Raw genomic sequence first — 26,702 nt, forward strand, 5'->3', positions numbered from 1 at the left:
TATGCTTCTTAACCTGAACCTGGAATCTCGCAGCCAACATTTTGTCAGAAGCCGGCTCCCAGGTTAAGGGAGCAGAGGAACCGCGCGACACTGGATTCGTGTATATTATCAATGGACTTCCCAACGTACAGAACAACACGGCTGTAAGGGGGAGAGGAATATTTTCCAAAACCAGCCTATGTATATCGTCATAATCCTCGTTCAGCTGGTTGAAAACGAGCATTCTGGACATCCTCGATACCATTGCGGAAAAGCATAGAAACTACTCAAAAAATGTTTTCGATATCCAAAGGTCATATCCGTGTCCAAGGTACCAATAGAGCTTTGAAATTTGCAGATTACTAGGTTACAAATTGCTATCTCTTTTAGTCGCCTTTTATGTTAAGCTGGAGAATGCTTTGAGTATATACTTAATCCCGATGTAAATGTTTTTTACCCTGTTCTGACGTAAAGTATCTAATTCAGGAAAGCAATATAAGCAAGAATCAATTAGACACGTATAAAATAAATGCATTTCTCTTTAAAGACACTCTTGGAAAAATATATTTGTCAACATATTAGTATCTGGGTTCAGTTAAAACTATTCCGAATGAGCCACTTTCTTCTGTGAACCGAAGATCCTTACGTAGGCGTTTTTAATCCCAAATATCAGAATTGCAGTGTATGGAAAATAATAATTAATCCATTCTCTCTTTCTTATACCAAAGTTAAAGTACGCCCGAAAGATTTTGAATCGCATTTGAAAATCGCTTATAGATATAAAGTAGCACACCAGAAACCTTTGGAACCAATTCAACTTGTAATACTGCATTTGTTCTAGGTCTTCTTTTGTGGGGGTTTGTTTAAAGTCACTATGCCAAAACTCGTATCCCTTGCAACCAGCGAGGCGCTTTGCTACGAATATGCATGTATCTTTATCCAGTTCCCTCGTAAAGTGCCAAAGACCGTTAATAAGGGCCGTAGTCATTGGTTCGAAGTTTGGTATTGGCTTCTCCAAACTTGGGCGTAGGATGTTTTCAAGGACAATTTTCAATCTTTCCTTGGTTTCAGCTACTGATCCAGTGCAAAGGTTGATCTCATCTTTGATGCCCATTACGTAACCGATAACTCGCCAAAAGTGGACAGGACCCTCCAGTTCCTTTTCGTCATTAATATGGATGCCAATCATTTTCGAACGCAATATCATATAACCCATGAATCCGAATTGAGTAACTGCCATGTCACGTTGCATTATCGTTATTTGTTTTGCTTTTTCGCAGTATTTTCGGGCATTTAGATGTTTTTTCCGAACCATTTCAATACTTTCCCAAGCTTTGGAGCCAGGCTGCAGATCGTTATAAAACCATGATACGGCATGGTAGATGGTTTTCACGTAGCGTCGATATGCCTTAAGAGGTGTTTCAGATTTCCCAGTGCACATTAGGACGTTCAGTATTGAAGGAACTGCTAAGATCGATAGGAGTCCCATTAGCATTCCAATGTACACGCTTGCGATATATTTTCGGTGGAATTTCTGGCCCCTGTAAAAAATTAAAAAATATGTGTGATTAGTTAGTAGCTTCACCATTAGGATTCAAGTTAAGTTTCGTTCTTAGGGGAAAAAAAAATCGTTTCCTCGAAAACAGGGACAAGAAGTCGAAGCAAAAAGGCTGAGTAAACGAAGCTATAATTATAGAGTTATGATGGAGGGTGGAATAAAGTTCAAAGGCAAAGGCGACGGATAAAAGAAGTTATGTTAGAGAACTATTAGAATTATTCGTCCAACTTTTGGGCAAGTAGCAAGTATCAAGTGACATTTGATGAGCCCTAAATTTCTGAAGGACGTGAGGAGTAAAGCAATATGCAAGCGGAAGAATAGCAGTTATATTCCGTCCAGCAATAGAAGCCGCGATCAGTAGGGTACTACTGTTCTCTAATAAATGGGCCTCGAATGTTAGCTCGCTATTGAGAAACCATCTTTTTTGGAAATAAAATTCGACCATCGGCAGCCCTTTGAGAGATCAATTTTATGAAACTTCGGGGGCGTCCCCATATTAAATTCTCGTAATAAAGACTCAAAGCCTGGCCATCCCACCCAAATCCTTTGATCTGAAATTTCTACAGCGGAAAAACGTTAATTAATCCTCGAAAGCTCTACGAGGCAGAGATGGACCCGCTCATCGATGATAACTCTGCTCTTGGGAGAAGATATTCCCTCCCCACTTTAAACTCTCCTTTCACATTTAAGCGTATTCTACTTTTTTTAGAGACTAGTTTTGTGCTAGGTGTCCCCCCTTAGCATTTATTTCAATAATAAATAAAAACTGGATTTCTGGATGCAACTTTCATTTTTAATTTTGAGGGTTGTGTGTGAGGTGGTATACCATCTTGTGGGTGTAATCTTCTGGGTATACCAACACGCCAGGGTTTATCCGTATATGAAGAAGAATTTTGCAAGAGGATGCGTCGAGTCGTTTTGAATGAATCCCTTCTAATGGCTAATGAATGTTGCTAGAGGACAAGGTTTTGCAACTAAAAATGGCGTATGTGGTGAGTGTGATTCGATATACTTCATGTACTTATCATCCTTGCCATAAAAAACCTGCGACTACATTCTGGTCCTCTTATATTGGGCATCATCCTTGGTAAATATAAACTAGTCTTTGCTGCTTTCTCTCGTGCGTAGTCCACGTGTCCCTTGAAGCTTAACTTGGCATCGATCATTATCCCCAGATATCTACCATAATAATCGACTTTGAAAGGACCTCATGATTGCCAATCCAGACTGACAGAATTGCTTTTCCTGCGATTGGTAATGAGGACCGCTACCGTCTTTTTGTTCACCAGGTATGCCGTCAATTCATGGTTATGAACGGTTACGTAACTATAAGTTGATGGCATGAATGGTTTCATTTCGATAAATGCTCACTTCCTAGGACTGTTTTATAACTACCCCATCTCCATGCGAAGACCAAACCCTTCATCTTACATTATGTTCCCAATACGGAAATTTGGGGAACATCTGCTTTCACAAATTTAGCGCTATGTAGTTTTGGGAAAGAAATCATAGAAACGATTGTAATTTTAGATAACCTCAATGCAAAATTTCATGTTCGCTAAAAACGTTCGAATACGCAAAGACAGTTCAACTGGCAGTGAAATTTCGGCTTCAACAGCCCAACCAAATGGAACGGGAATTATCGCAATCACTGGCTTGGAGGATTCGAAATTCTAAACGAATGCAGTTAATCCAACTGCCGTTGGCCGATCTAAAGGCATTCTTGACATCTAGCGTCACCATCGCGTACTACTTATTATTAGAAAATGCATTGCGAGCCAAATTCAATCTTGTATCTTGTTCGTTACAACCTTATAGGCCGGGTCCCACAGTTTCGAGTCTGTTTTAAGACAAAATTACATACGAAGATCCTGGTATTGTTCCACCAGCTCCTGATTTTTTGACTTCCTAGATATCCTTTGGCAAATCTTTCTCGCCGTTCCGGCATTGTAGCGTCACCAGTTATACACTGTCGTAACTAACTTACTTTCTCTAGCGCTGTTCTCCTTGGGTCGTTTACCTCGTCGACGGCAGGAATGTCTCCTCCTCAAAAGCCTCATAAACGTTCACGCCCCTACAGAGGAGAGTGCAGAGTCGGAGAAGGATACCTTCTACGAGGCAGTTGAGCGGGCCCTCGAGGCCTGTCCCAAGTATGATATCAACATCATACTTGGAGATTTCAGAAGTCAAGTAGGGATGGAGCCCGTATTCAGGCGATACGTCGGCTCCCATAGCTTACATAGGGATACCAATGATAACGCATTGCGGATTATTCAGTTAGCAGTATCCCACCAAATGGTTGTTTGAAGTACCTGGTTTGCACGGAAAGCGGTTCAAAAACAAACGTGGGCCTCTCCAGACGAGTAATGTTGCATTCTCAAAGAACGCGGGCATGCGCAGAGACTTATCGCAAACTCCGTCGAGCGGAGAACCGACTTCACAAACGGAGAAAGGAAGTCTGGGAGATTCAACACCCAACAAGTCTGTGAATTAGAAAAACACAGGGAGAGATCGCACCAGGCGCGGAAGTTTTACCAACAAGTCAGTAGGATGAAGCCTTATACACCTCGGTGCTTATCCTGCCGACACAAAGAGGGAGATCTGTTTTCCGACAGAATGGGCATATTGGAGCGATGGGTTGAGTATTTTGATGAACTGCTCAACAACCAACATATCGGTATGTTGGAGCTCCCGCCAACTGAAGACGATGGACAAATGCTGCCACCACCAAGCATAGAAGAAACAGTCCGTGCAATTCATCGGATTAAAAACCATAAGTCGCCAGGTGTCGATGGAATTACAGCCGAATTGGTTAAATATGGAGGCGTCCAATTACACCAAGTGCTTACAAGTGCTTACAACTACTGAACAACCAGAACATCGGCGAGTTGGAGGTCCCGCCAACTGAAGACGACGGACAAATACTGCCACCACCAAGTATAGAAGAAACAATCCGTGCAACTCATCCGCTTAAAAATCGTAAGTCGCCAGGAGCCGATGAAATTGCAGCCGAATTGGTTAAACATGGAGGCGACCAATTACACCAACTGGTTTATCAACTGATGCTTGAAGTATGGGACAGCGAATTAATGCCTGACGATTCGCAACGAGGCATTATCTGTCTCATACATCAAAAGGGAGATATCACGGAGTGCAACAATTATAAAAATTATTTAAGCCATCGATATTACCAGCAGGTGCCTATCCCCCTCGCTGCATTTCAGGCAAGGTCTTTTTATAGACTTTCTGGACTGGATCACCTTCACCTGCACCTAATACTAAATCTTTTGATTACCGTCTGACTTCAAGTCAATGAATACAAGTTGTTACAGCATGATGACCATATTCCAACAGTTTCGAACCACTACCAAAAAAATCTGATCTGATCTGTCTAGAGTGAAGTCTCTTTACTTTAGAATGACGATATCGTTGCCAATCATCGTTTGGGAGAGCATGTAGCATTTGTGACTATGGCGGCATCTATTTACTTCTTGCAGTTGTTGCGGAAGACTTTATCATAGTGTCTACTGTCAGGTGTTTATTAGAAGGTATTCGCGGTGATGTTGTTGATTATAATTCGAGCCCAATACACGATGCCGACTAGATATGGGATGCCTGCAAACCACCCCTTATGTTCTGACATTCATCAAAGCCTAGAGATGGCCGCTTTCTATCAAAACATTGTCAATTTAGTTGAAGTTGGTTACATCTGGGGAGACCCACGTTTATAGACCAGCGCTTCTGACGATCATTTTTTGAAACATTGCCAGGTCCGTCCCTACTTGGCTTTTGAAATCTCCAAATATGATTTTTATGTCAGAACCGGGGCAAGCTTCAAGGGTTTCTTCCACTGTGTCGTTCTATTTTACAATCTTCTTAGTAGGGGTACAAACGTTTATGAAGCTAATGTTTTGAAGTTTGCCTCGTAAACGCTTATGTTCTTAAGGCTGAACAGGCAAGTTTCATTTTTTGACCTAATAAAAAACCTACCTCAATCATTACTTTATTTTGCGTCAGCTTTAATGTATGGTATAGTCATTCTTCTCCAGTAAACCAGTCCTTGCACAACGCCTTCTCTGCAATGCGGTGATATCAACTTATCAATGGGCAAGCCTCGAGATTGCACCCAGATCAGGCATTCGATAGAGCTAAATGGCGAAGCCGATCACGACGAGCCGACCCCGCTTGTGAACGGGACAAAGGCTGAAGAAAAAGAAGAAGAAGCTACTGAGAAACTCCTGCATGGTGTTCAATTTCCATAAGGAGGTGCGCAAATCTCTCGTTGTTTTTCTGTGTCGAGTTCCCATTACGGAGGGATTATCTACGTAAGAAGGCAAAGAGTAAGAAGAGCGATATAATGAGTTCCAAAGCAAGTTTTCAGAAGGTCACGAAATATCTTAAGTCTGTAGCTTCTTTTATCACAATACTTGGAGAATGTGAAGGGATATTGAGCCTGCAGTTGTGTAAGCAAGAGAATATAGCCGAGGATTCAAAGTAGGTTGGTTTTCGGATGGTGCAATTTAGCGATAAATGCCAGCAACCAGTCAGTAGATAAAATATATAATAATCATAATAGCAGTGACTCAAAGAGAGATACTTTGCCGAAAGGAAGGATGTATATAATCTAAAGAAAGCCATAGAGAAGAAAATAAAATGGTTTAAGCCGACATAAACACCTCAGAAATAGCTTGCAGCGTGGTGTCAAAAAAGGCTACAGAGGTAACTAGGGGTATCCGTGATTTTTCAAAGAAATAATAGGTGCATTTTCTTCTACCCAACGAAAAATACAAAATTGATTCAATTTAGCAACTATACCAAATCTCCATCCACTCAAGACCAGCTGCCGGGAATATTTGAAAGCTGGTGGAACAAAAGTGGATTGGGTTCACAGCAAAAACTTCCAGTTTTAAATGAAGTTCTTAACGAAGTTTTAAGGTTTGGTCTGACCTATTTTTCATCTACCTTCGAAAGGTGCCTGACAGAATGAATAATCGCACTCTAGTGAAAAAAAAAAACGAAAATTAAGCATTATTAATTTTCGCTGTTTCCCGTTGAGTATGCCGAGTATTCATTCCAAAATGAATAAATGTGAAAGGGCCACGGATGCTATGGTCGTGATTGTAATCACAAAACATTCCAAGGATGCAAAAGTTGAAGGAACAACTTTGAAATCGTGGTTGAAAGGGTCAGTTTGACTTTGGAAAGGTAGAAGCCGAACAAAAGGAACAAAAACAAGTCGGGAAACCGAAAGCTGGACGCTTCAGGTACGAAAGGTTTTGTGTATTTCTTAGTACGTAGCACGTAATATATGCATATATTATGTGAGAATATCCACTTTATTGATATTGACATTCATAGTCTTGAATTTGCAAAGAAGCGACAACTTTGACGTATTATAACTTTGTTAGTAATAGTGCGATTTCCACCGAACTTGGTAAGATCATGCTCTATATTATACCCTATATTGTTGCGTCCTAGCATGAACTTAAGGGGGGTTTTGCAGCGAATTACTAAAAATTATAGTTATATACTATTATTAACTTTATTTGTGCAGATATCAGTGTGGAAGGTATTTCGGAGCCCAGGCACCATGTAGTGGCAGCTTCTTGATTTTTTTCAGATTTTTCGGTTTGGTAGTTTCTGAGAATGGCCCCCGTAAAGGAATGGTCACTTTCAACCCCCCGCACTTCCCACCTTTCCAACAAATGTCAAAACTAAGACCAGCTTCGAAAAGTACTAACCCAGACCTTTAATTTGATACCCCACAACACTATATTTGATGAAAAAAAAATTTACACCCCCCTTTTGCATGTATGGGGACCCCCCTCCTTAAATTCGTCGTAAAAGTATGTAATTCACTATATGCGTGAGCGTTCACAGTTCCCAGCTTTCCACCAAATTTGGTGTCAATCGCTGCAACCGTCTCCGAGAAAAATGCGTGTGACGGACAGACAGACAGACAGACGGACAGACAGACAGACAGACAGTAAACCGATTTTAATAAGGTTTTGTGTTTACACAAAACCTTAAAAATCGGAATCCAATCAGCGCCTCAAAGTAGGGTAACAAATATCTGGGGGTGCTGTTCGTCGCTGGTTCGACCACAGCTGGCTCAGAGCGGCAGTGGCGCGATATATACTGCTGCATACATTGACCTTATGTAGGGCAGTTGCTGAACAACTCTTGAAGTCGAGAGAAAATAAATTTTAATTACGACCTGAGCTTGTGTAGCTAATTTGAAGCAACGTTGGACTAGGCGGAAATAATTAATTGACCCTGATCAATATATTTGGGAAGTACAAACAGGTTTACACATCGGCTTGAGTTCAGAATGAAAACTAGAAGACATGCTGAAACCAAACCAATTCCCAAAAGGTCCTCAGAATCGCTCATAAAGGACAGAATGGTATGAGAAAAATTAAAAGTGGGACTTCCTACTCTTGCTCAATACTAAGTTCATACTAGCCTGTGTAAAGAAAATACCTTTATTTAGTTTCGGTATTACTGCCTCCCTAAACAGAAGTAAGAGCGTAACAAGGAAAAACCTACTTTAATAAGTAATTATGTATGCCTTAACTACTAGTACAGGATCAACAAGAAACAGTTCAACACTCTGATAAAATGTGGTAGGTCAGGTGGATAAATTATCATCAGAAAAAAGTTCCCGTACAGAAAAAAGGGTGGTAAGTGTTCATCTTAAGATAAATCGCAACGAAATAAAGACAAGGCACAACACAACGGAAGCCTTTATGAAACATTCTACAATCTGTTGAAATCTGGAGTCTAATAACGAATGAAAATACTTCATATTCGACGAAAATGAGCGGGCTTCAAACGTCAAGCTAAAGCACTATTTGTATAATAGTTTGTAGCACGCCTAGTTATCTACTTTTTCCTGGTCATTGACTCGTCCAGGAGCTCGCTGGATCCGCAAAATCATAGTCTTCCTTCAAAACAGATAATTGTCGTTCACTTCAGGTAGACTCTGAATTTCTTCTGACAGTGCTATAGTACTACAAAAAAAAATTACTGTAATCTTTAGCAAATTCTTATAAATCACCCTTGCTTCAAATTTATTGTCTAAAGGGAAATACGTCCTCCATAAAGTAACTACGATTAAATTAGTTCAGAGTGGCAGCTTTGATTATTTTTGGTATTCGTCACCAACTATTAAACTTCACTTTGGTATCAAAATTTTGGAATTTCTCTTTACCAGATCGCTGACTATCCTCTTATAACTTACTTTTAAGAGGACTTATCAGAAACGCGTGACTAATGGCCTATCATAAATCGGATATATATTATAGATTTATTAACCTGAACGCACAAAACAAATTGTAACCCTCAGTTCAATAAACTAGGGATTTCCAAAAGTTAGTAAGTGCGCAAAAAAGTGATAACCTTTTGTCCACCCTGTATAATGTTTACTGCACATTCGAAGAATAATGATTCCGAAGTGCCAAAGTCTTTGCCCATTTTTCCTATGTACATAGTTCACTGGCAAAGTGACAGGCAAGTGTGTGTCAACGGACACTTCGGTGCAAGCGGATCTGAACAGACGAAATTCGCCAATTTTCTTAAATATAGTATAGCGGTGCCCTCGTGGTTGACAATAGTCAATGTTCGTGGAATTAATCTCCAGCACCCAAGACCATTTCTGTCGGTCAATACAAAATGATTTCGAAAAAACAAATTAAGTGGCATTTCGTCAAAATGACTGGCAGAAAGCACAGCCATATGCGAGCTTTCTATGCTGAATATTTTGTACTTCAATTTATATATTGTTGAAGTACGATAAGTAAAATATGGAATTTATTGTTTCAATGTTGCAAAAATGTGTTTCCGCCCGGGATCGAACCGGGGACCTTCCGCGTGTTAGGCGGATGTGATAACCACTACACCACGGAAACCCACACTTTACAGTGTTACCCAACTGAGCTGGGGGTTAAGCCCTGATTCTATGCTATTTAAAGAATCTGACTTTTAAGATAAATTATTTCGGAATACAGTTATTTCTACTACATCTTGGAATATATGAGATATATTTCACGCAGCTACTTGTATCTGTAAGTACAATTCACAGCGGAGCATATGTAGTGGCGGCAACAAAATAAAAGTGTGGCAAGGCAGATTAAATTTCTCGTCATATAATTCCGAACATATCATTTATTATGAATTTGATTTTCGTTATTAGTTAACATAGTTGAAGCGATGTGTCGAATAGGTTATAATTTGCATCAGCCTTCCGTGCCAGTATTTATCTTGAATTTAGTTTCTCGCTCGACAGAAATACTGCGTGAATTTTCTTCATGACATTTTTCAGCACTCTTTTAGTTATATAGATACATTTCAGTACTTTTCAATTTAAATTGGAACCAAGTTAATATTTGACAAAATCATGTTTTGCTGAATGACAAAATGACCGAACATTTGAAGTGGTAACGTTACACTGTTTGTTGTGACTTCGTGAAGTAGGTCGCAGGTAAATTGCAACATAAAAGGTAAAAAATCTCCCGGAAGCGGGAGCTGATAGTTCGAGAAAGACGTAACGTTATTCGCAATTTACAGAAAAGTTCGCTAAAAAATGTCAGGACATTGGAAGAAGATGTCGCGAAATGTACGAGCAAATAGGCTAACTTTTAGAACATTCGTAGGATGTTGTGAATAGCAAAGTTTCATAGTCGTCCAGGCAGAAGAAAACCGTTCATTTCCAAAACTAAGCGAGAAAATAGGTAGAATTTGTGGAAGAGCATCCTATAAAAATCTTGAGAGTTTTGATATTCGGTTCTGTGGATTGTTAGTTGTTAGTTGTATAGCGATGTAAGAGGCAGATAAAAACTCATGGGGAAACGACAGATCTACAAATCGCATGGATATTATTCACGGTGATAACGTGAGGTCAGGATAGTGAACAACGCCTCGATGAGGACGAAACAAAGGCGGTGCTTATCACTATGCGGAATATTGAAAATACTGCTTGCTTCAGAGAAGAGAACTACATAATGACTTCAGAACCAGCCCTCAAATACTTTGCATTGCTGATAGATGCTAGGCAGAACTTGAGTGTAGTTTACAGGGGAACCGTCTTATGATCGTACAATGGCTTCAGAACCATCTGTGACAATGCCGAGCGACATTCTGGTTAATGAAATGTCGTGCATCTATGATGAACTCGATCCTTTCTCAATGTCGAAAAAGAGCAGGTGGTAAGAATATGGGCCAAAAAGGTCGGGTGACTCACAGATGGGTCGCTAGTTCAAGAGTTACACACAGGGAAGGCACGAAACGATAAACTGCACTCTCACATACCCCACACTTTACCCTCAGATTTTATGGGACATGGCGGATACCACAGAGACGTGTGATTATTAAGAGGGTCATCCCGTGTGTCGAATCTGAGGGATCGATTTTTCTTTGGCATCAATTGTATCTAGATATACTGTAGAATATATGGGTAGAGTGATTTTTTGATATTCGGAGTCGTTTGGAAATTACAGTCACACACGCCAGGTTTATGTTGATCGCCGTAATAAAGCGCGTATTTATCGTTCTGACTGACATTCCAATGACTTCGCTAAGATCATAAGAATTGAAGCCAAGGCTCTACTTGTGTTTCTTCAAGAAACCTAAGGTTTATGAACTAGGTATAGCAGATTAATGGTCAGTTAAGGTTTTATGGTTAAAAGTCGCATTCTACTTTTTAAATGCTTTTTTTTCAAAAATCCATGCTGAAAACCTGCAGCCACCATAGTCCCAAAATCTATCCAACGAAATTCTTTGAAATTTTCAGGACTTATTCAGAACACATTTCTGCCGTCCACAGACTAGGATAATTGCGATTCATTTGGTAGCTTTTTTTCATTCGTTAAAGAAGAAGTGTCCGGGTAGCTGAGTGGTTAGAGCACTAGGCTACCGTACGGAAGGTCACGGTTCAAATCTCACTGGTGACAGTGGAATTTGTATCGTGATTTGACGTCGGATACCAGTCGACTCAGCTGTGAATGAGTACCTGAGTCAAATCAGGGTAATAATCTCGGGCGAGCGCAATGCTGACCACATTGCCTCCTACAGTCTACTGTAGTGTACCGTTACGGTCTTGAATGAAGTGCTCTAACACACTTCAAGGCCTAGATCCAATATGGATTGTTACGCCAACGATTATTATTATTATTAAAGAAGCCTTGCAAAACACCAAAATTTACAAAAAAAAAAATTTAACAAGGCACCAAAAATTCAGCTTTTAATATTTTTTAATAATCCTCGGACTGTAGCTATGTCTGCACGTTAAAATGCCGTTTACATTTTTTCTTTAAAATGATCACAGTGCCCTCGAGCGTGGCAGCAGAGAAACACCTTTTTTTGGAGATGGGTGTACAAATTGCCTTGTATTTCAATAACGAACTATGCTATTGGGTTGGAAAAATTACTTCGCATGCTCGAGATATTAATAAAAATATGGTGAAAAATTCGTGTTTTTATTTTCATCCAGGAAAAATTTCTAGAAAAAGCGAAAAAAGCGGCCTTCACACGGGATGACCCCCTTAAGGTCACATAATTATACTAACTACAAGAGTATATGCCACTATTGACTGTTCTAGATAGCAGAAATAGTATCAGGCAACTGTACTCCGATCATACTTCCCAGATAGGTGTTCACCAATATTTGGATCATTGAAAGATTGTAGACAAGGAAGTGAAAGTGGATCTAACGCTGTTAATACGTCGAGCGACATTCAGATCGGCGCCACTACTAGCAGAAACCATGCTTTCTAAATATAAAAATTGATCGACGCCTTCGATTCTCTACCCATTAATTTAGATAGGGAAAATACGATGACCCGTCGGACTGAGAATCTTACGCATGTTAGTTTTTATCTGCAGTCCAAATATATTGCCTCTCTTTCCAAATGCAGAGCGATTTGGCCAAGGTTCATAACTCTGGGGACTCCGCTTTCGACCTTGAAACCCTCCGAAATTTCACATCGACGCAGCACGTGACCCGGTATTATATAGTGTTCTGATAATATGTAGTTATTAGTTTCTTTGGAATGATCCTCCTGCGTACAGCAGTTCAGATACACTCCTTCTACACGTTGTTGAAAACCTTCTCCAAATCAATGAAGAGGAGGAGAAGCGAAGATCTGAACTCTGCGCACTGTTTCGGAAAGGAGCGAGATTCGGAGCGGAAACTAGCCTGCTCTCCGTCAATCAAGCTTCCGAGGTTTTCGTTAATGCTTTCCAGATTTAATATCGAAATGGTAGTTTCACCTGCCAAATTACCATATCCATTAAAAATTACCATATCCATTAAAAACAAGTCGGAATACCGGAAGCTCGTGCTTCGGGTATAAAGGTTTTGTGTTCATCTTATCTAAGAAATTTCAACGCACATTTTTCTACCCGTATACAGCTACAAAACTACGAGACATACGTACATATTACAGCCGTAGATGTTACACTCACCCTAAACAAACAAACTGCCTATTTTCCAATACTGTACACATATATGCACGTATATAAATTGATCGTACCCATATTTCCGATTTACCTCTTATATCTATCTGAATTAGGCTCTACCCGCAAAGTTCATTAGCACGCATATACTATATACCTACATACACACATGTCTCGTTGGAATAATTGATATTCATATACAAATGATTAAAGAACTAAAACAAAATAATTCTTTTCCACCCAATTCATACGAACTTACTTCGTTGTGGTATTGACGAATTCATCATCATCATCACAGATGACGTCATGCAGGTTGTAGAGTGCACGAAATTCACAAAAAATTGTAAAGTTTTACCCCCTATAACTTTGTTAATAATAGTTGGATTTTCTTCAAACTTGACCAAATTGTGCATTATGTTCTTCATTATACGCATCCCCAATTTTGTACTTCTGGGATGAACATAAGGGTGGTTGCGGGTAAATTTCTAAAATGTGGAAATATACTATTATTAACTTTATTTGTGCAGATATCGGAACCGGATATATTTTGAGGCCTAGATTTCGTAGAGATGCACTGCTGAGATTTTTTTCAGATTTTTTGGTTGGATAGGTTCTGAGAACGAGACCTGTTACACTTTTTGTGGGTCATATTTTGAGCCCTCACTCCCCTATGTTTCACTCAATATCATATATTGAACCAGTTTCGAAAAGTACTAATTGAGACCTTTAATTTGATACCCCACATGGCCACATTTTATGAAAAAAAATTTTGCACCCTCCTTTCACATGTATGGGGAGCCCCCCCTTAAACTTAACACAAAATGGCGTCAGTTGCTGCATGTAAAGGGAACGGCAGATTACATACTCCTACCAATTTTCGTGACAATCGGTTAAGCCGTTTCCGAATAAATCGGCTGTGACAGACAGACAGACAGACAGACAGACAGACAGACAGACGGACAGACAGACATCGAATCGATTCTAATAAGGTTTTGTTTCACACAAAACCTTAAAAACAATTCGAAACGTTTGATTTGTTAATTATAATGGTTAAAAAGTGAATTCTCACAAGGCGTAAAAGGAAACATGGTGATTGACTGACACTTCATGGGACGTCGATCGAGCAATTTGAATCTTATCTATGTGAAAGCATCGGGTTTAGTGTTTGTTACTTTTCAAGTAATCAATCAGTTTTTAACAGGAAAGTGGGAAATTGATGCGTGAATGGACAATCGTTCAAGTTACTTTACAATTCGGCAATAATGGTAAGAAGCTACATATATAGTAAATTCTCACATTTTTACCTGAACGGGAGTAAAACGTTCGTTTTTGAAAGATTCACAGGCCGCGAAAAAGGGGGCTTGCATTGAGCGGGATTCGAATCTGGGTCAGTTGAATATTCGGCGGTATCTCCTCTCTTGTGATTTGATTTGAATTTGAATAATAGTGACAACAAATTCTAACGCGGTCGTTTTGACAGTTTTATATTTTTATGAGTAAGAGTTGAAGGGCTACTGAAGTTTCTTGGCTCGAGTTGTGTCGTCACACAACATGGCGCGGGCAAACTTTTTTTTCAAAAACGGTCTTTGAGAGTTTTGTTAGATTGCACCATAGACATGATTTCCGCCATTAGTGAGAATAAAATGAGGAGTCTATTGTGATACGCAAAACGGGTGCCCTTCTTTGGAATCTTAACGATCACCCCCTTCTTCACTCTCTTGGAAAGGTCTCGGATTCACAAGATTTCCTTACTAATGGAAGTAACAAATCTGCAGTAGCTGAAGGTGCAGCGATAAACAACTCTTAGGGGAGACCATCAAGCCCACCAGTTTTACTCCTCGAACGAGAATTTCAATGATATAAGCTGGACATTCAGAGCCTAAGCAAAGGAAGTTGGCAAAATTCTGGAAAGTAAAAATTTTCCTCTCGCGGCAATGTGGTTACGTACTCTGGAAAGTTGAGTGGTAGCAGGCGCGAATCCGAAGGAGCACTGTCCTAAGCTGGAAGCAGACTTCTGGCTGCAAAATTTCGGTCCAAGTAAACGGGTATGATAATTGTATAGTATTGTACCCACGGAGAATTACGATATGGAAGAGAAGAATACTTTCTACGAATAATTACACGCAGTTCAGGAGAGACTTCCTAGAGGTGACATTGTGAATTGTGATGATATGGGACGGGGAAGCACTGTCTTGGTGACCGCAACGATAACGGTGGATTTGTGGATGTCATCTGACGGAACAATCAGATTGACCAATTTGCAATCGACATTTGATTTAGGAGCTGGCTTTTGGATGTGCGTAAAGGCGAAAGGGCCTTCAAAGTGGTCTCGTTGCTTATTTACACTTAAGTGTTGCGTCCGCCATTTCTTGCACGGTTTGAGAGCTGCGACCCCTCAAGTACACCATCGACCACTTGTATGATCCAGCTGTCACTCGATAGAAGGTTCTATTGGTCGTTGCGAGTGATGGCGGGCATAGAATGCTCGAACACCAATACCTTGCAAAATGGTAGGAAATTCAACGTAATGTGACCCATGACAAAAAGGAAGGAAAGCGAATGATTCCGTAGAACTTAATTGTCGTGCCAACGATTATAATATTATCTTTGTAGCGCGCAAATACTCCTTCAATTATCCCCTTATTTAACTCCCTGGGAAATCTCAAATTCATGGGATTTTGGAATAAGGGGAAGCAGTAGCTCTGCAGAATATACAGTGGCTGTAAGGTACAGTTTTACGAGGAAACTATCAAGCATAAGCGGGTCGCTTAAGTAAATTGATAAGCAGTCTTTACCTTTCCTAACGCCCTTGACTGGACGGTCGAAAGACTTGGACCGTTAGTATTGGACGGGGGCAATTTCCTCCTTAGTCCTTGAGCATTTCCCGCCTGGCCTTGTGATTTCAAGAATTGAATGTGTAGTTTGGTTATACACGTGTTCTTCTGAGATGTATTACTTCTGTCATGGTCAGAAAAGTCAATCCCACAGGATTTCTGCAACATTTTGACGTCACGAATTCATTGTTGGATTGAATCTATTTTCTTCCGAGTTTATATTTAAAAATACTGAAGAAATTTATTGATTGAGGATTCTCTTGCCTCAACCCTTAGATCTTATCCTTAGATTAGAGTACTTGAAAATGATTATGGTATAATGGGTATGGGTATAAGACTAAGAGGTGACCTGTGACTAATAGATTTGATGTCACATTTTATCGTGCACTATTGATATCACCATAACCATGAACAATTTACCATATATGATAAATACAATGCTTATATACATCAAAAAGTTAACGTGAAGTTATACCTTCGAAATAGTTCTGCATCATACCATGGCGGCAATTGAATATGTATTACGTCTGCGTCTGCATCAACAGGTTGTTGTCCACATTCTCCGAGCAAACGAGATAGATACCTTTCACCTGACCGATGGGAATAACCACTGAACTTTAGTTAGCCAACACTTAAGCATTGTATGGACTCACTTGCTTCTGCAGTCGCCATAGCACAACATTAAGTTTGGGAGAACTAGGCACGCCAAATTTTACAATTATTTGTTTGAAATAACACGGTATGTTCTAATAAAATGTTTTGGAACGTAGATATCAAACTTCAGTAAAATTGCGCTTGCTCCGTAAATCTTCAAAGGAACAGGAGAAGAAAACTGGAACTCGGCAGCTGTGATGTGAAAGTTGGAAGTAAATACTATTCATCTTTACAAATGGGTTTATGCTTTCATATCAGCAGTCGGCATAGGCACGTTCTTCACTTTTATGTATTTAAATCTGGAGGAACGGAGTGGAACGATCAAGAATTGTTATAGTTCAAACTCCACGCGAAATATTTTTGAGATACGGCTAATGTCGTAAGCAGATACTATCATGGTTGTAAATTTTGCTGCCAATAATAGACCCTAGGGGTGCTCTGTTAAAATCTAAATTGGTAAATAAACAGCCGGCACCATTCCCCTCCCACAGTGAGCGTACTGATAAGGTATGAATGAACTCGCCAGTACAATCTCATTAATTATCGCGGATCTCAGTGCAGAATGATAACAAGTAAAAGAATAGGAACAGAGGTTAAGACAACTTTTGTACTAAGCCCTATTTAATTAATAGACTTTGGTATCGCTTTTTTTTTAAGTACTGACCTCTCCCTTTAAATATTGCTGTCGTTGGAACTCTAGTCCATGTACATTCTACATAGCACCCCACTTTATTTGTCGTTGTTTCCATTTTCGATCCTGCTGTACAATGTGATGCATATTATCAGCCTAACTGCAAATTAAAAATTGGGAAGGAATGATGATTTATTTCGCCTTTCATTTCAGAAGTTTTCCTTACCTCTTCTAACCTGCAAACCAATGCAATGATGCAGCTTAAAGGTCAGAAAGTTAGTTACTGTACCATCGTTTTGTTTTTCAAAATCAGGAAGCTAGTGTGTGGAGAAACTCCTAACATCACTCTTCCAACAAATAATGACAAAGCGGAGGGTGTGAGCTAATAAATTAACAGGGAAATTAAGGGCAGTGAACCAGTCAAAACTGGCGGGAATTCCAAACATCAATTTAAAGATTCTAGCCGGAGTTATATCGAGAGATGATATTTTGCAGAAAATTTTACAGTTGAAACGATCTGCTCGGTGAATTATAATACGAAAATGGTTTGACTGTGTTGAGGTAAGCAACCATTTAACTAAAAGGAGATGAGTGCCGAAGTTTGTTAAAAACACAAATGGTGGCAACGGATCAAGGATTATCTGAGAAAATAGAAGACGGCTATTAGGACTACGCCATAGGCGGACTCAACCCAAGCTAAACCCGAGAGAGGAGGAGACGAGAGTGATTACAGTCTGACTAACTGCAGAGTATAAGTCTCCGATCATGCTTAACTCCCCCTTCTTAACGAAATAATCACAATACAGCTTCCCAACCCTTTGTCATCGTTCTTGTCGCCGTCCTTCATCCACTTATGCCACCGGCCCCCGGTTAAATGTGGTCTCTTCACCAAAACAGTTGTTTGTCTCCAGAGTAGCGTTCGCTACTTCTACGGGCGTCCCTCGAACTGGAGAAAGAGCAAAATTGGCTTACTTTCGTCTTTGCCTTGTGTCAAACTGACAAAAGACAGCAACTCCGATCGAGTGATAACTTCTTTCTAAGTTATGAATTTGACTCAATTGACAATCTTTCTTTCTGGCCTAAAGGGGTATTTATCGAGCCGTACAAGCATATCAATTCGCGGAATAATTTGAGGACAGTCCGCCTGCTTCGCCGATGCATCACGTGAGTCACTCGCGGTGGGGTCCTAACTGCAGTAAAAGATCCACTCCACGTCTAACCTGCCTTCTCTTCCTCTGGCTCTCCTTAGATTGTGTTGCCTTGCGTGAGTCCCTGCCCAACTCTCACCTATTCATTGTATCTCGTATATACGTCCAGTGTGCTTGCCCTCTCTTACCTCTTTGAAGAATTGTTTGACAGTTTGTCGGAACTCCTCATCAGGTTCACTTTCCTCTCTTTTCTTCTTTGCGGGGATTTTAATCTCCCCATGCACAACTTTTCTAATCATCCTAGGTTTCCAACTCCTTCTAACAACTTCTCTCACTTTATCCTTTTACTCTCCTCTTTTCTGAATACAACATTATTAAAAACTTCTTGGACCGCACTCTCGATCTGTTTCTTTCCAACCTACCCGAGCGCCACTTCTCCATACTTCCTCGTACATTTCCGTATGTGAAACTCACCACCCCTCGCTCGAATTTGAAGCGGAGCTGGATCATACATTCGTTCGAATCCCAAAACCGCGCATAAATCAGCCAAATTTAACTTCCGCAAAGCCAATTTTGACAGTCTTAAGGGGGTCATCCCGTGTGAAGGCCGTTTTTTTGGCTTTTTTAGAAATGTTTTGTGAAGAACAGGAGAAAGATGCAAATACGAATTTTTCACCATAGATTTATTAATGTCTTGAGCGTGCATAGTAATTTCCAGCCCGATCACATAGTTCATTATTGAAATACAGAGCAATTTATACACCCATCTCCAAAAAAAGGTGTTTTTCTGCTGCCACGCTAGAGGGCGCTGCGATCATCATCATCATCAACGGCGCAACAACCGGTATCCGGTCTAGGCCTGCCTTAATAAGGAACTCCAGACATCCCGGTTTTGCGCCGAGGTCCACCAATTCGATATCCCTAAAAGCTGTCTGGCGTCCTGGCCCACGCCATCGCTCCATCTTAGGCAGGGTCTGCCTCGTCTTCTTTTCCTACCATAGATATTGCCCTTATAGACTTTCCGGGTGGGATCATCTTCATCCATACGCATTAAGTGACCCGCCCACCGTAACCTATTGAGCCGGATTTTATCCACAACCGGACGGTCATGGTATCGCTCATAGATTTCGTCATTGTGTAGGCTACGGAATCGTCCATCCTCATGTAGGGGGCCAAAAATTCTTCGGAGGATTCTTCTCTCGAACGCGGCCAAGAGTTCGCAATTTTTCTTGCTAAGAACCCAAGTTTCCGAGGAATACATGAGGACTGGCAAGATCATAGTCTTGTACAGTAAGAGCTTTGACCCTATGGTGAGACGTTTCGAGCGGAACAGTCTTTGTAAGCTGAAATAGGCTCTGTTGGCTGACAACAACCGTGCGCGGATTTCATCATCGTAGTTGTTATCGGTTGTGATTTTCGACCCTAGATAGGAGAAATTGTCAACGGTCTCAAAGTTGTATTCTCCTATCCTTATTCTTCTTCGTGTTTGTGTTTGACCAGTGCGGTTTGATGTTGTTGGTTGATTCGTCTTCGGCGCTGCGATCATCGTAGAGAAAAAAGTAAACGGCATTTTAACGTACAGACATAACTACAGTTCGTAAACTATTAAAAAATTAAAAAATATTAAAAACTAAATTTTTGGTGCTTTGTTAAAATTTTTTTTGGATTTTGCGTTTTTTTACGGCTTCTACAATGAATAAAAAAAACTATTGAATGAATCGCAATTATCCTAGTTTACGGAGCGTAGAAATATGTTGTGAATAAGTCGTGAAAATTTCAAAGAATTTGGTTGGATAGATTTTGGGCTATGGTGGCAGCCGATTTTCAACATGCGGTTTCGATAAAAACGCATTTAAAAAGTAGAATGCGATTTTAGCTATAAAACCTTAACTGACCATTAATCTGCTATACCTACTCCATAAACCTTAGGTTTCTTGAAGAAACACACGTACCGCCTTGGCTTCAATTCTTGTCTTTTTAGCGAACTCATTCGAACGTCATTCGGACCGATAAATACGAACTTTATTATGGCGATCGACATAAATCTGGCATGTGACTTATCACGTAACACTATAATTTCTGAATGACTCCGAATATCAAAAAATCACTTTGCCCATATATTCTACACTATATCTAGATAACATTAACGCCAAAAAAGAAATTCGAATCCGCGGATCCGACACACGGTATGACCCCCTTAACTCAGCCTTAGCTTCAATTAACTGGGATCACGTATTATCTAACTTAACGTGTGATCAAGATCTTAGCAATTTTTATAAAATCTTTTCCGATCTTCTCCCCTGCTATGACCCTTTTTAAGGTTTTGTGTAAACACAAAACCTTATTAAAATCGGTTTACTGTCTGTCTGTCTGTCCGTCACACGCATTTTTCTCTGAGACGGTTATAGCGATTGACACCAAATTTGGTAAAAAGGTGGGAACTGTGAACGCTCACGCATACAGTGAATTACATACTTTTACGTCGAATGAGGAGGGGTCTCCATACATGCAAAAGGGGGGTGTAAATTTTTTTCTCATCAAATATAGTCATGTGGGGTATCAAATTAAAGGTCTCGATTAGTACCGATCGGTAGCCGATCTTAGTTTTGTCATTCGTTGGAAGGGTGGGGAGCGCGGGGGTTTGAAAGTGATCACTTCTTTAAGGGGGCCATTCTCAGAAACTACCAAACCGAAAAATCTGGAAAAAATCATGAGACTGCCACTATATGGTGCCTGGGCTCCAAAATACCTTCCATGCCGATATCTGTTTAAATTAAGTTAATAATAGTATATTACTACAATTTTTTGTAATTGGTTAGAAACCCCTATTAAGTTCATCCTAACACCATGAGATTTTGCAGTGATATAGTCTATAATATAGAGTTTACCAAGTTTGGTGGAAATCGCACTATTACTAACAAAGTTATAATACCTCAAATTTGTTGCTTCTTTGAAAATTGAAGACTATGAATGTCAATATCCCCCGAAAGTGGATACTCTCACATAACATATGGATATATTACGTACTACGTACTAAGAAATACACAAAAGCTTTCGCACCTGAAGCGTCCAGCTTCCGACTTGTTCTCCTTGCTTGCGGTCTTAGCCAACTTGGTTTACCACAGAAAGCCATTCGCCTGAAGCATGCACTACGGAAGAAGTTTCTAGTTTCTAAGAATGAAGCTGACTTTGCTCATTTCAAAGCTATGCGCTCTATTGTGAAGTTTATAATTAAACAAGTCGGGAAACCGGACGCTTGGCGCTTTAGGTATGAATGTTTTTGTGTATTTCTTTTATAAAGCGATTTTAGTGTGCATTTGTCCCATTAATATGTAGCACGTAATATATGCATATATTATGTGATAATATCCACTTTCAAGTGATGTTGACATACATAGGCTTGAATTTGCACAGAAGCGACAGTTTTGACCTAGTATAACTTTGTTAATAATAGTGTGATTTTCACCAAATGTAGGATCATGCTCTATGCTGTAGCCTACATTGCTGCATAATTTCGTAATTCTAGGGTGAACTTAAGGGGGATTTTCCTGTTAATTACAAAAAATTAGGGTGAACTTAAGGGGGATTTTCCTGTTAATTACAAAAAATTATAGTAATGTACTATTATTAACTTTATTTGAACAGGTATCGGTATGGAGGGTATTTCGGAGCCTAGGCATCATATAGAGACAACCCCTGTTATATTCCTAAACAATATGCGAGGTTGGCTTCCCTCTGCATGAGTGAGAACTATTTCACATTCAGGGGAAAATATTTCAAAACGACCTCAGGTGTAGCGATGGGCAATCCCCTCTCCCCACTCCTAAGTGAAATCTTCATGGCATCACTAGAGGAAAAAATGGAGCAGGATGGATTATTGCCAAATAAATGGTTCACGTACGTGGACGACATTTTGGCAGTGATCCAACATCCAAAGTATGCTGGATAAAATCAACACACTGCACCCTAAAATAACCTTTTACAGTTGTTACAGTCTGAATAACTCCATAACACTTAGACGTCTCAGGGTGTAGATGGGGCAGATCTGCTTGGGTCACACGCCTCCACTTCCCAAAATCCAAAATTTTTCCTAGGAAATATAAGAAGCGAATAGTCACCAAGATTTCGAGAGATTACACTCGATTTTGAGTGTAATAATCAGATTGGTATATCAGAAACACTTCAGAAGCTTGATCGACAGAGAACAGGTTAGTTTTCACTCTGGATTCTCTTGTGCTAATCATACTAATACCTTCCAGATCATTGTTGAGCACCGATGTCGAGAAAATTTCAGATAGTGTCAACAGGGAGTGTACCTAACATCCTCCGGACGGAAAGACCATTCCAGAGACACTAATAGCTATTATCAGAGATTATGAAGTGGGCCTTTTGTTATTTTGCAACATTCATCTCTTCATACAAACTCAAAATTAGTAAAAGCAAGCCCAGGAGAGTGAGTGGGTAAGTAGATGTCAGTGGCAACTTCGCGCTGAATTGCGCCCTTTTGTTGCCATAAATTCTAAAATCATAACGGCTACGGTAAAGATAAGGGGAACATAATCTAGCCGGTTCAGGTCTTCAGAACCAGTCCATTGCGTTTACGAAGGATAGCAGCCAGAGATCTCTTTGAGTTCTCTAACGAATTGTTTACCTAATATCCGCAATCTGGTTCTAGCTGGAACCTGGTGATCGCAAAGGGAGTGCTTGGTGATTTGTCCTTCTTCTTCGCAACTTGAACAGCGGTATGGTTCCCTATAAGCCAGAACCCGTTACGAACCGCGGTAATCTTGCACACATTTGCACGCGTCTGTCTAAAAAACTTTTTCAAATGGGTATTGCTGCAAAAGAGCCAGTTTTACCTTGACTTGGCGCAGGTGGTAAGCTTTCGCCATTCGAAGTCAGCAGCTGTCAAGTAGTGCGTGGTTTAGACTGCACAAAGCGAGGAGCTGTCAAGAGTAAAACTTTTCCTGGTCAGTATGCACGTCTGCTTATTCCCATGAAAACTGATGCTACACTTTCGCTGACCATCACTATTATTCAAGACCTCCGAGTTTTTATGGATTCATGTCTCTGCAGTGTCATCGGGGTATTTTGGCCAGAAACAATAACAAATGAAAAATTTCGTCTGCATATTGGACCTTGATGGGTTGAGGAAATGGCGAAAGCCTCAAACATAGAGGAGCTGGGGCTTAAAATATGACCATCAAAAAGTGTAACAGGTCTCGTTCTCAGAACCTATCCAACCGAAAAATCTGAAAAAAATTACAGTGGTGCAGCCATAGATATGATCCTCACCGGAAACAAACAAACTGCCTATTTCCGAATACTGGACATATATATGCACGTATATAAATTGATCGTACCCATATTTCCGATTTACTTCGTGCGCAAAAGCATACGTATATTCATATATAGTACGTATACTAAATAGGGCTGGTTTAATGTACAAATATATCTATCTGAATTAGACACTACCAACAAACTTCATTAGGACGCATATATACCTACATACACAAATGTCTGTTTAGAGTAATTTGATATTTATATACAAATGACTAAAAAACTAAAATAAAATAATTCTTTGAGACCCCATCCATAAGAACTCATTTCGTTGTGGTATTGACGAATTGATATGTGATGATGACGTCATACAGGTTGTAGAGTGCACGAAATTCACAAAACATGGCAAAGTATCACCCCCTATAACTTTGTTAATAATAGTTGGATTTTCTTCAAACTTGACCAAATTGTGCACTATGTTATCCCTTCCACTTGTGTCATTTTTTACTTCTGGGATGAACGTAAGGGGGGTTGCCGGCGCAATTTCTACAATGTGGAAATATACTATTATTAACTTTATTTCTTCAGATATCGGAACGGGATGTATTTTGAGGCCTATATTTCGTAGAGATGCACTACTTGGATTTTTTTTTCAGATTTTTCGGTTGGATAAGTTCTGAGAGCGAGACCTGTTACACTTTTTGATGGTTATATTTTGAGTTCTCACTCCCCTACGTTTCACCCGATATTAATTATGGTCGCATACTGCGAAAAAAAATTTTGCATCCTCCATTTACAAGTATGGGGAGCCCCTCCTCTTAAGCCCAACATAATATGGCGTCACTTGCTGTATGTAAAGGGAACAGCATACCACATGCACTCACCAATTTTCGTAACAATCAGTATAGCCGTTTCAGAATAAATCGGGTGTGACAGAAAGACTGAGCTGCACGGACTGTTTCTTCTGTGATTGGCGGTTGCATCCGTCATTTTCAGTTGTTGGGAACTCCAACACGTCGGCATTTTGGTTGTTGAACAGTTCATCATTCATTCCATTCTGTCGGAAATCAGATATCCCCTTTTGTCTCAGTGGTGTATAAGGCTCTATTCTGCTGATTTGTTAGGAAAACTTGCGCATCTCATACGGTTGTTCGCTGTATTTCTTGAGTTCATAGACTTGTTGTTTCTCTCAGGCTTTCCTTTTCCATTTGAGAAGTCGCTTCTCCACTTGACGGAGTTCATAATAGGCGTGCCCGCGTTCTTTGAGAGTGCAGCATTTCCCGGTATGCAGCATTCTTCTGTTCTGTTGCTAGCTTACATTCATCGGCGAACTAGCCGATATATACGTTATATTTACGATCTTTCGCGATAAATACCGATGAGATTCGGGGCATAACGATTTTGGAAACGCTCATTGTTTTTAAGGTTTTGCGTGAAATAAAAAGCGAAAAATCTGAAAAAACTTATAGTGGCGCATCTCTACAAAATCTAGACCTTAAAATACTTCCCATTTCGATATCTGTATCAATAAAATTAATAATAGTTTATTCCCATATTTTAGAAATCTACCCTTGTTTAAGTTCACCCTTGCATTGATATAATGGATAACATAAGTCACAATTCGGCCTAATGAGAAGAAAATCCAACAACTGTAAACAAAGTTATAGAGGGTGAAACTTTTCCATTTTTTGTAAATTTCGTGCATTCTACAACGTGTATGACGTCATCATCACATATCAATTCGTCAATGCGAAAACAAAGTAAGTTCATGTGAATGAAGGGTCGCGAGGAAACATTTTGTTTGTCATTTGTATATCAATATCAATTACTCCAGATAGACATATGTGTGTATGTAGATATATATATATATGTGCTAATCAAGTTTGCGGGTAGTGCCTAATTCAGATAGATATATTTGTATATTATACCAGCGGTATTCAATATACGTACTATACATATATGTACATATGTATGCTTTTGTGCACAACTAAATTGGAAATACGGGTACATAAATTGATTATATACGTGCATGCATGTTTGTTTAGGGTGATATACTACTAAATGAGGTGAAATTCTTATTTAAAACTCCCGGACATTAGGAAGGCAAGTAAATTTTTGTTTTTCTAGGGTGGTAGGACTGTCTATACTGTCTATACCTTTACCAGGCATTTGTTTGTCAAAAGGTTTAATTATCTCCGAGTCACGCGTGTTTTTGTAAAGAACCAAAAGTGCATTTTCCGAATTTTTACATTGGATGATTTTGTCGAGCAGAAAGCTTGCATCAAATTTTGTTGGCGGAACGAATATTCTTATGCGGACTCGTTGAAAATGGTGCGGAAGGCCTTTGGTGATCAAACTATGGCACAAAAAATGTTTATAAGTGATACAACGAGTTCAAAGCGAGCCGAGAAAGCTTGGAAGACGAACCGCGCTCTGGACGACCATTAACATCTACCGACGAGGGCCACGTCCAAAAAATCATGGTGCTTGAAAATCGTCAATTGACAATTAGAGACTTGACGTTGATAATGTTGGAATATCATTTGGCTCAGCCCAAAGCATTTTGAAGGATGTTTTGTGTCTCAAACGCGTCAAGTTTCGATTGGTGGCAAAATCGCTTTTTTTTTGGAATTTTTTGCATTGGTTCTTTGCGAATTTTTTACAAAAAGCTAGACTCATATCATTCTGCAACTACCGTATTCGGCCTGATTTGGCTTTGTGCGACTTCTGGCTATTCAGCAAACTCAAAAAGCCAATGCAGGGACGCGATTTTGATACGATTGACGAGATAAAAACCAAATCGAAAAAGGTCTTGAATGCTATTCCCGCTGTTTCCAGGACTAGAAAAAGCATTGGCAAAAGTCCGTTTTATCGGACGGGGATTACTTTGAAGGAGATAAAATTGATTTAGAAGAATAGATAAATAATTTACATTTTTTAAACAAATTCGCCTTACTTTTCGATCACAGTAGTATGGCTGTTATATGTACGTATTATATCTTCATATATACATAATATATATCTTGTAGTTTTGAAAAATATGAAGGAACACTGTTGGATTTGTAGCTACATACGGATGGAAAAATATGCGTAGAAGTTTCTAACATAAAATGAACACAAAACCTTTATACTTGCAGCCCGAGCTTCTGGTATCCCGGGCATTT

The 26,702-nt window shown here is 39.7% G+C and overlaps 1 protein-coding gene and 1 non-coding gene across 4 annotated transcripts; both read right to left on the reverse strand.

Moving 5' to 3' along the window:
- Window positions 1-504: 504 nt before the first annotated feature.
- LOC119660484 lies at window positions 505-16,786 on the reverse strand. 3 transcript variants are annotated; one of them, XM_038069071.1, is made up of 3 exons: window positions 16,479-16,786; window positions 16,301-16,435; window positions 505-1,520 (listed from the first exon to the last, which is right to left on the reverse strand). In XM_038069071.1, exons 1-3 carry the CDS (start codon window positions 16,505-16,507, stop codon window positions 581-583), a joined length of 1,104 nt encoding a protein of 367 aa, XP_037924999.1. In that variant the 5' UTR covers window positions 16,508-16,786; the 3' UTR covers window positions 505-580. The 3 variants fall into 3 exon arrangements, with proteins under 3 accessions (XP_037924999.1, XP_037925000.1, XP_037925001.1); XM_038069072.1 differs by having other exon boundaries at window positions 16,301-16,415; window positions 16,479-16,783; XM_038069073.1 differs by lacking the exons at window positions 16,301-16,435; window positions 16,479-16,786 and adding an exon at window positions 9,701-9,971.
- Window positions 9,375-9,447, reverse strand: Trnav-aac. Its single transcript has one exon. It is a non-coding gene; the product is annotated as a tRNA-Val (tRNA).
- Window positions 16,787-26,702: the final 9,916 nt, after the last annotated feature.

The sequence above is a fragment of the Hermetia illucens genome, chromosome 6 (assembly GCF_905115235.1).
Source record: "Hermetia illucens chromosome 6, iHerIll2.2.curated.20191125, whole genome shotgun sequence".
Taxonomy (NCBI): domain Eukaryota; kingdom Metazoa; phylum Arthropoda; class Insecta; order Diptera; family Stratiomyidae; genus Hermetia; species Hermetia illucens.

Excerpts from the sequence above, each read along its gene's own strand:
- LOC119660484 (XM_038069071.1), bottom strand. The coding sequence starts at position 16,507 with ATGTTGTGCTATGGCGACTGCAGAAGCAA. Across the intron at positions 16,436-16,478 it reads TATGGCGACTGCAGAAGCAA|TGGTTATTCCCATCGGTCAG; the intron begins GTGAGTCCATAC and ends ACTAAAGTTCAG. Across the intron at positions 1,521-16,300 it reads GATGCAGAACTATTTCGAAG|GGGCCAGAAATTCCACCGAA; the intron begins GTATAACTTCAC and ends AATTTTTTACAG.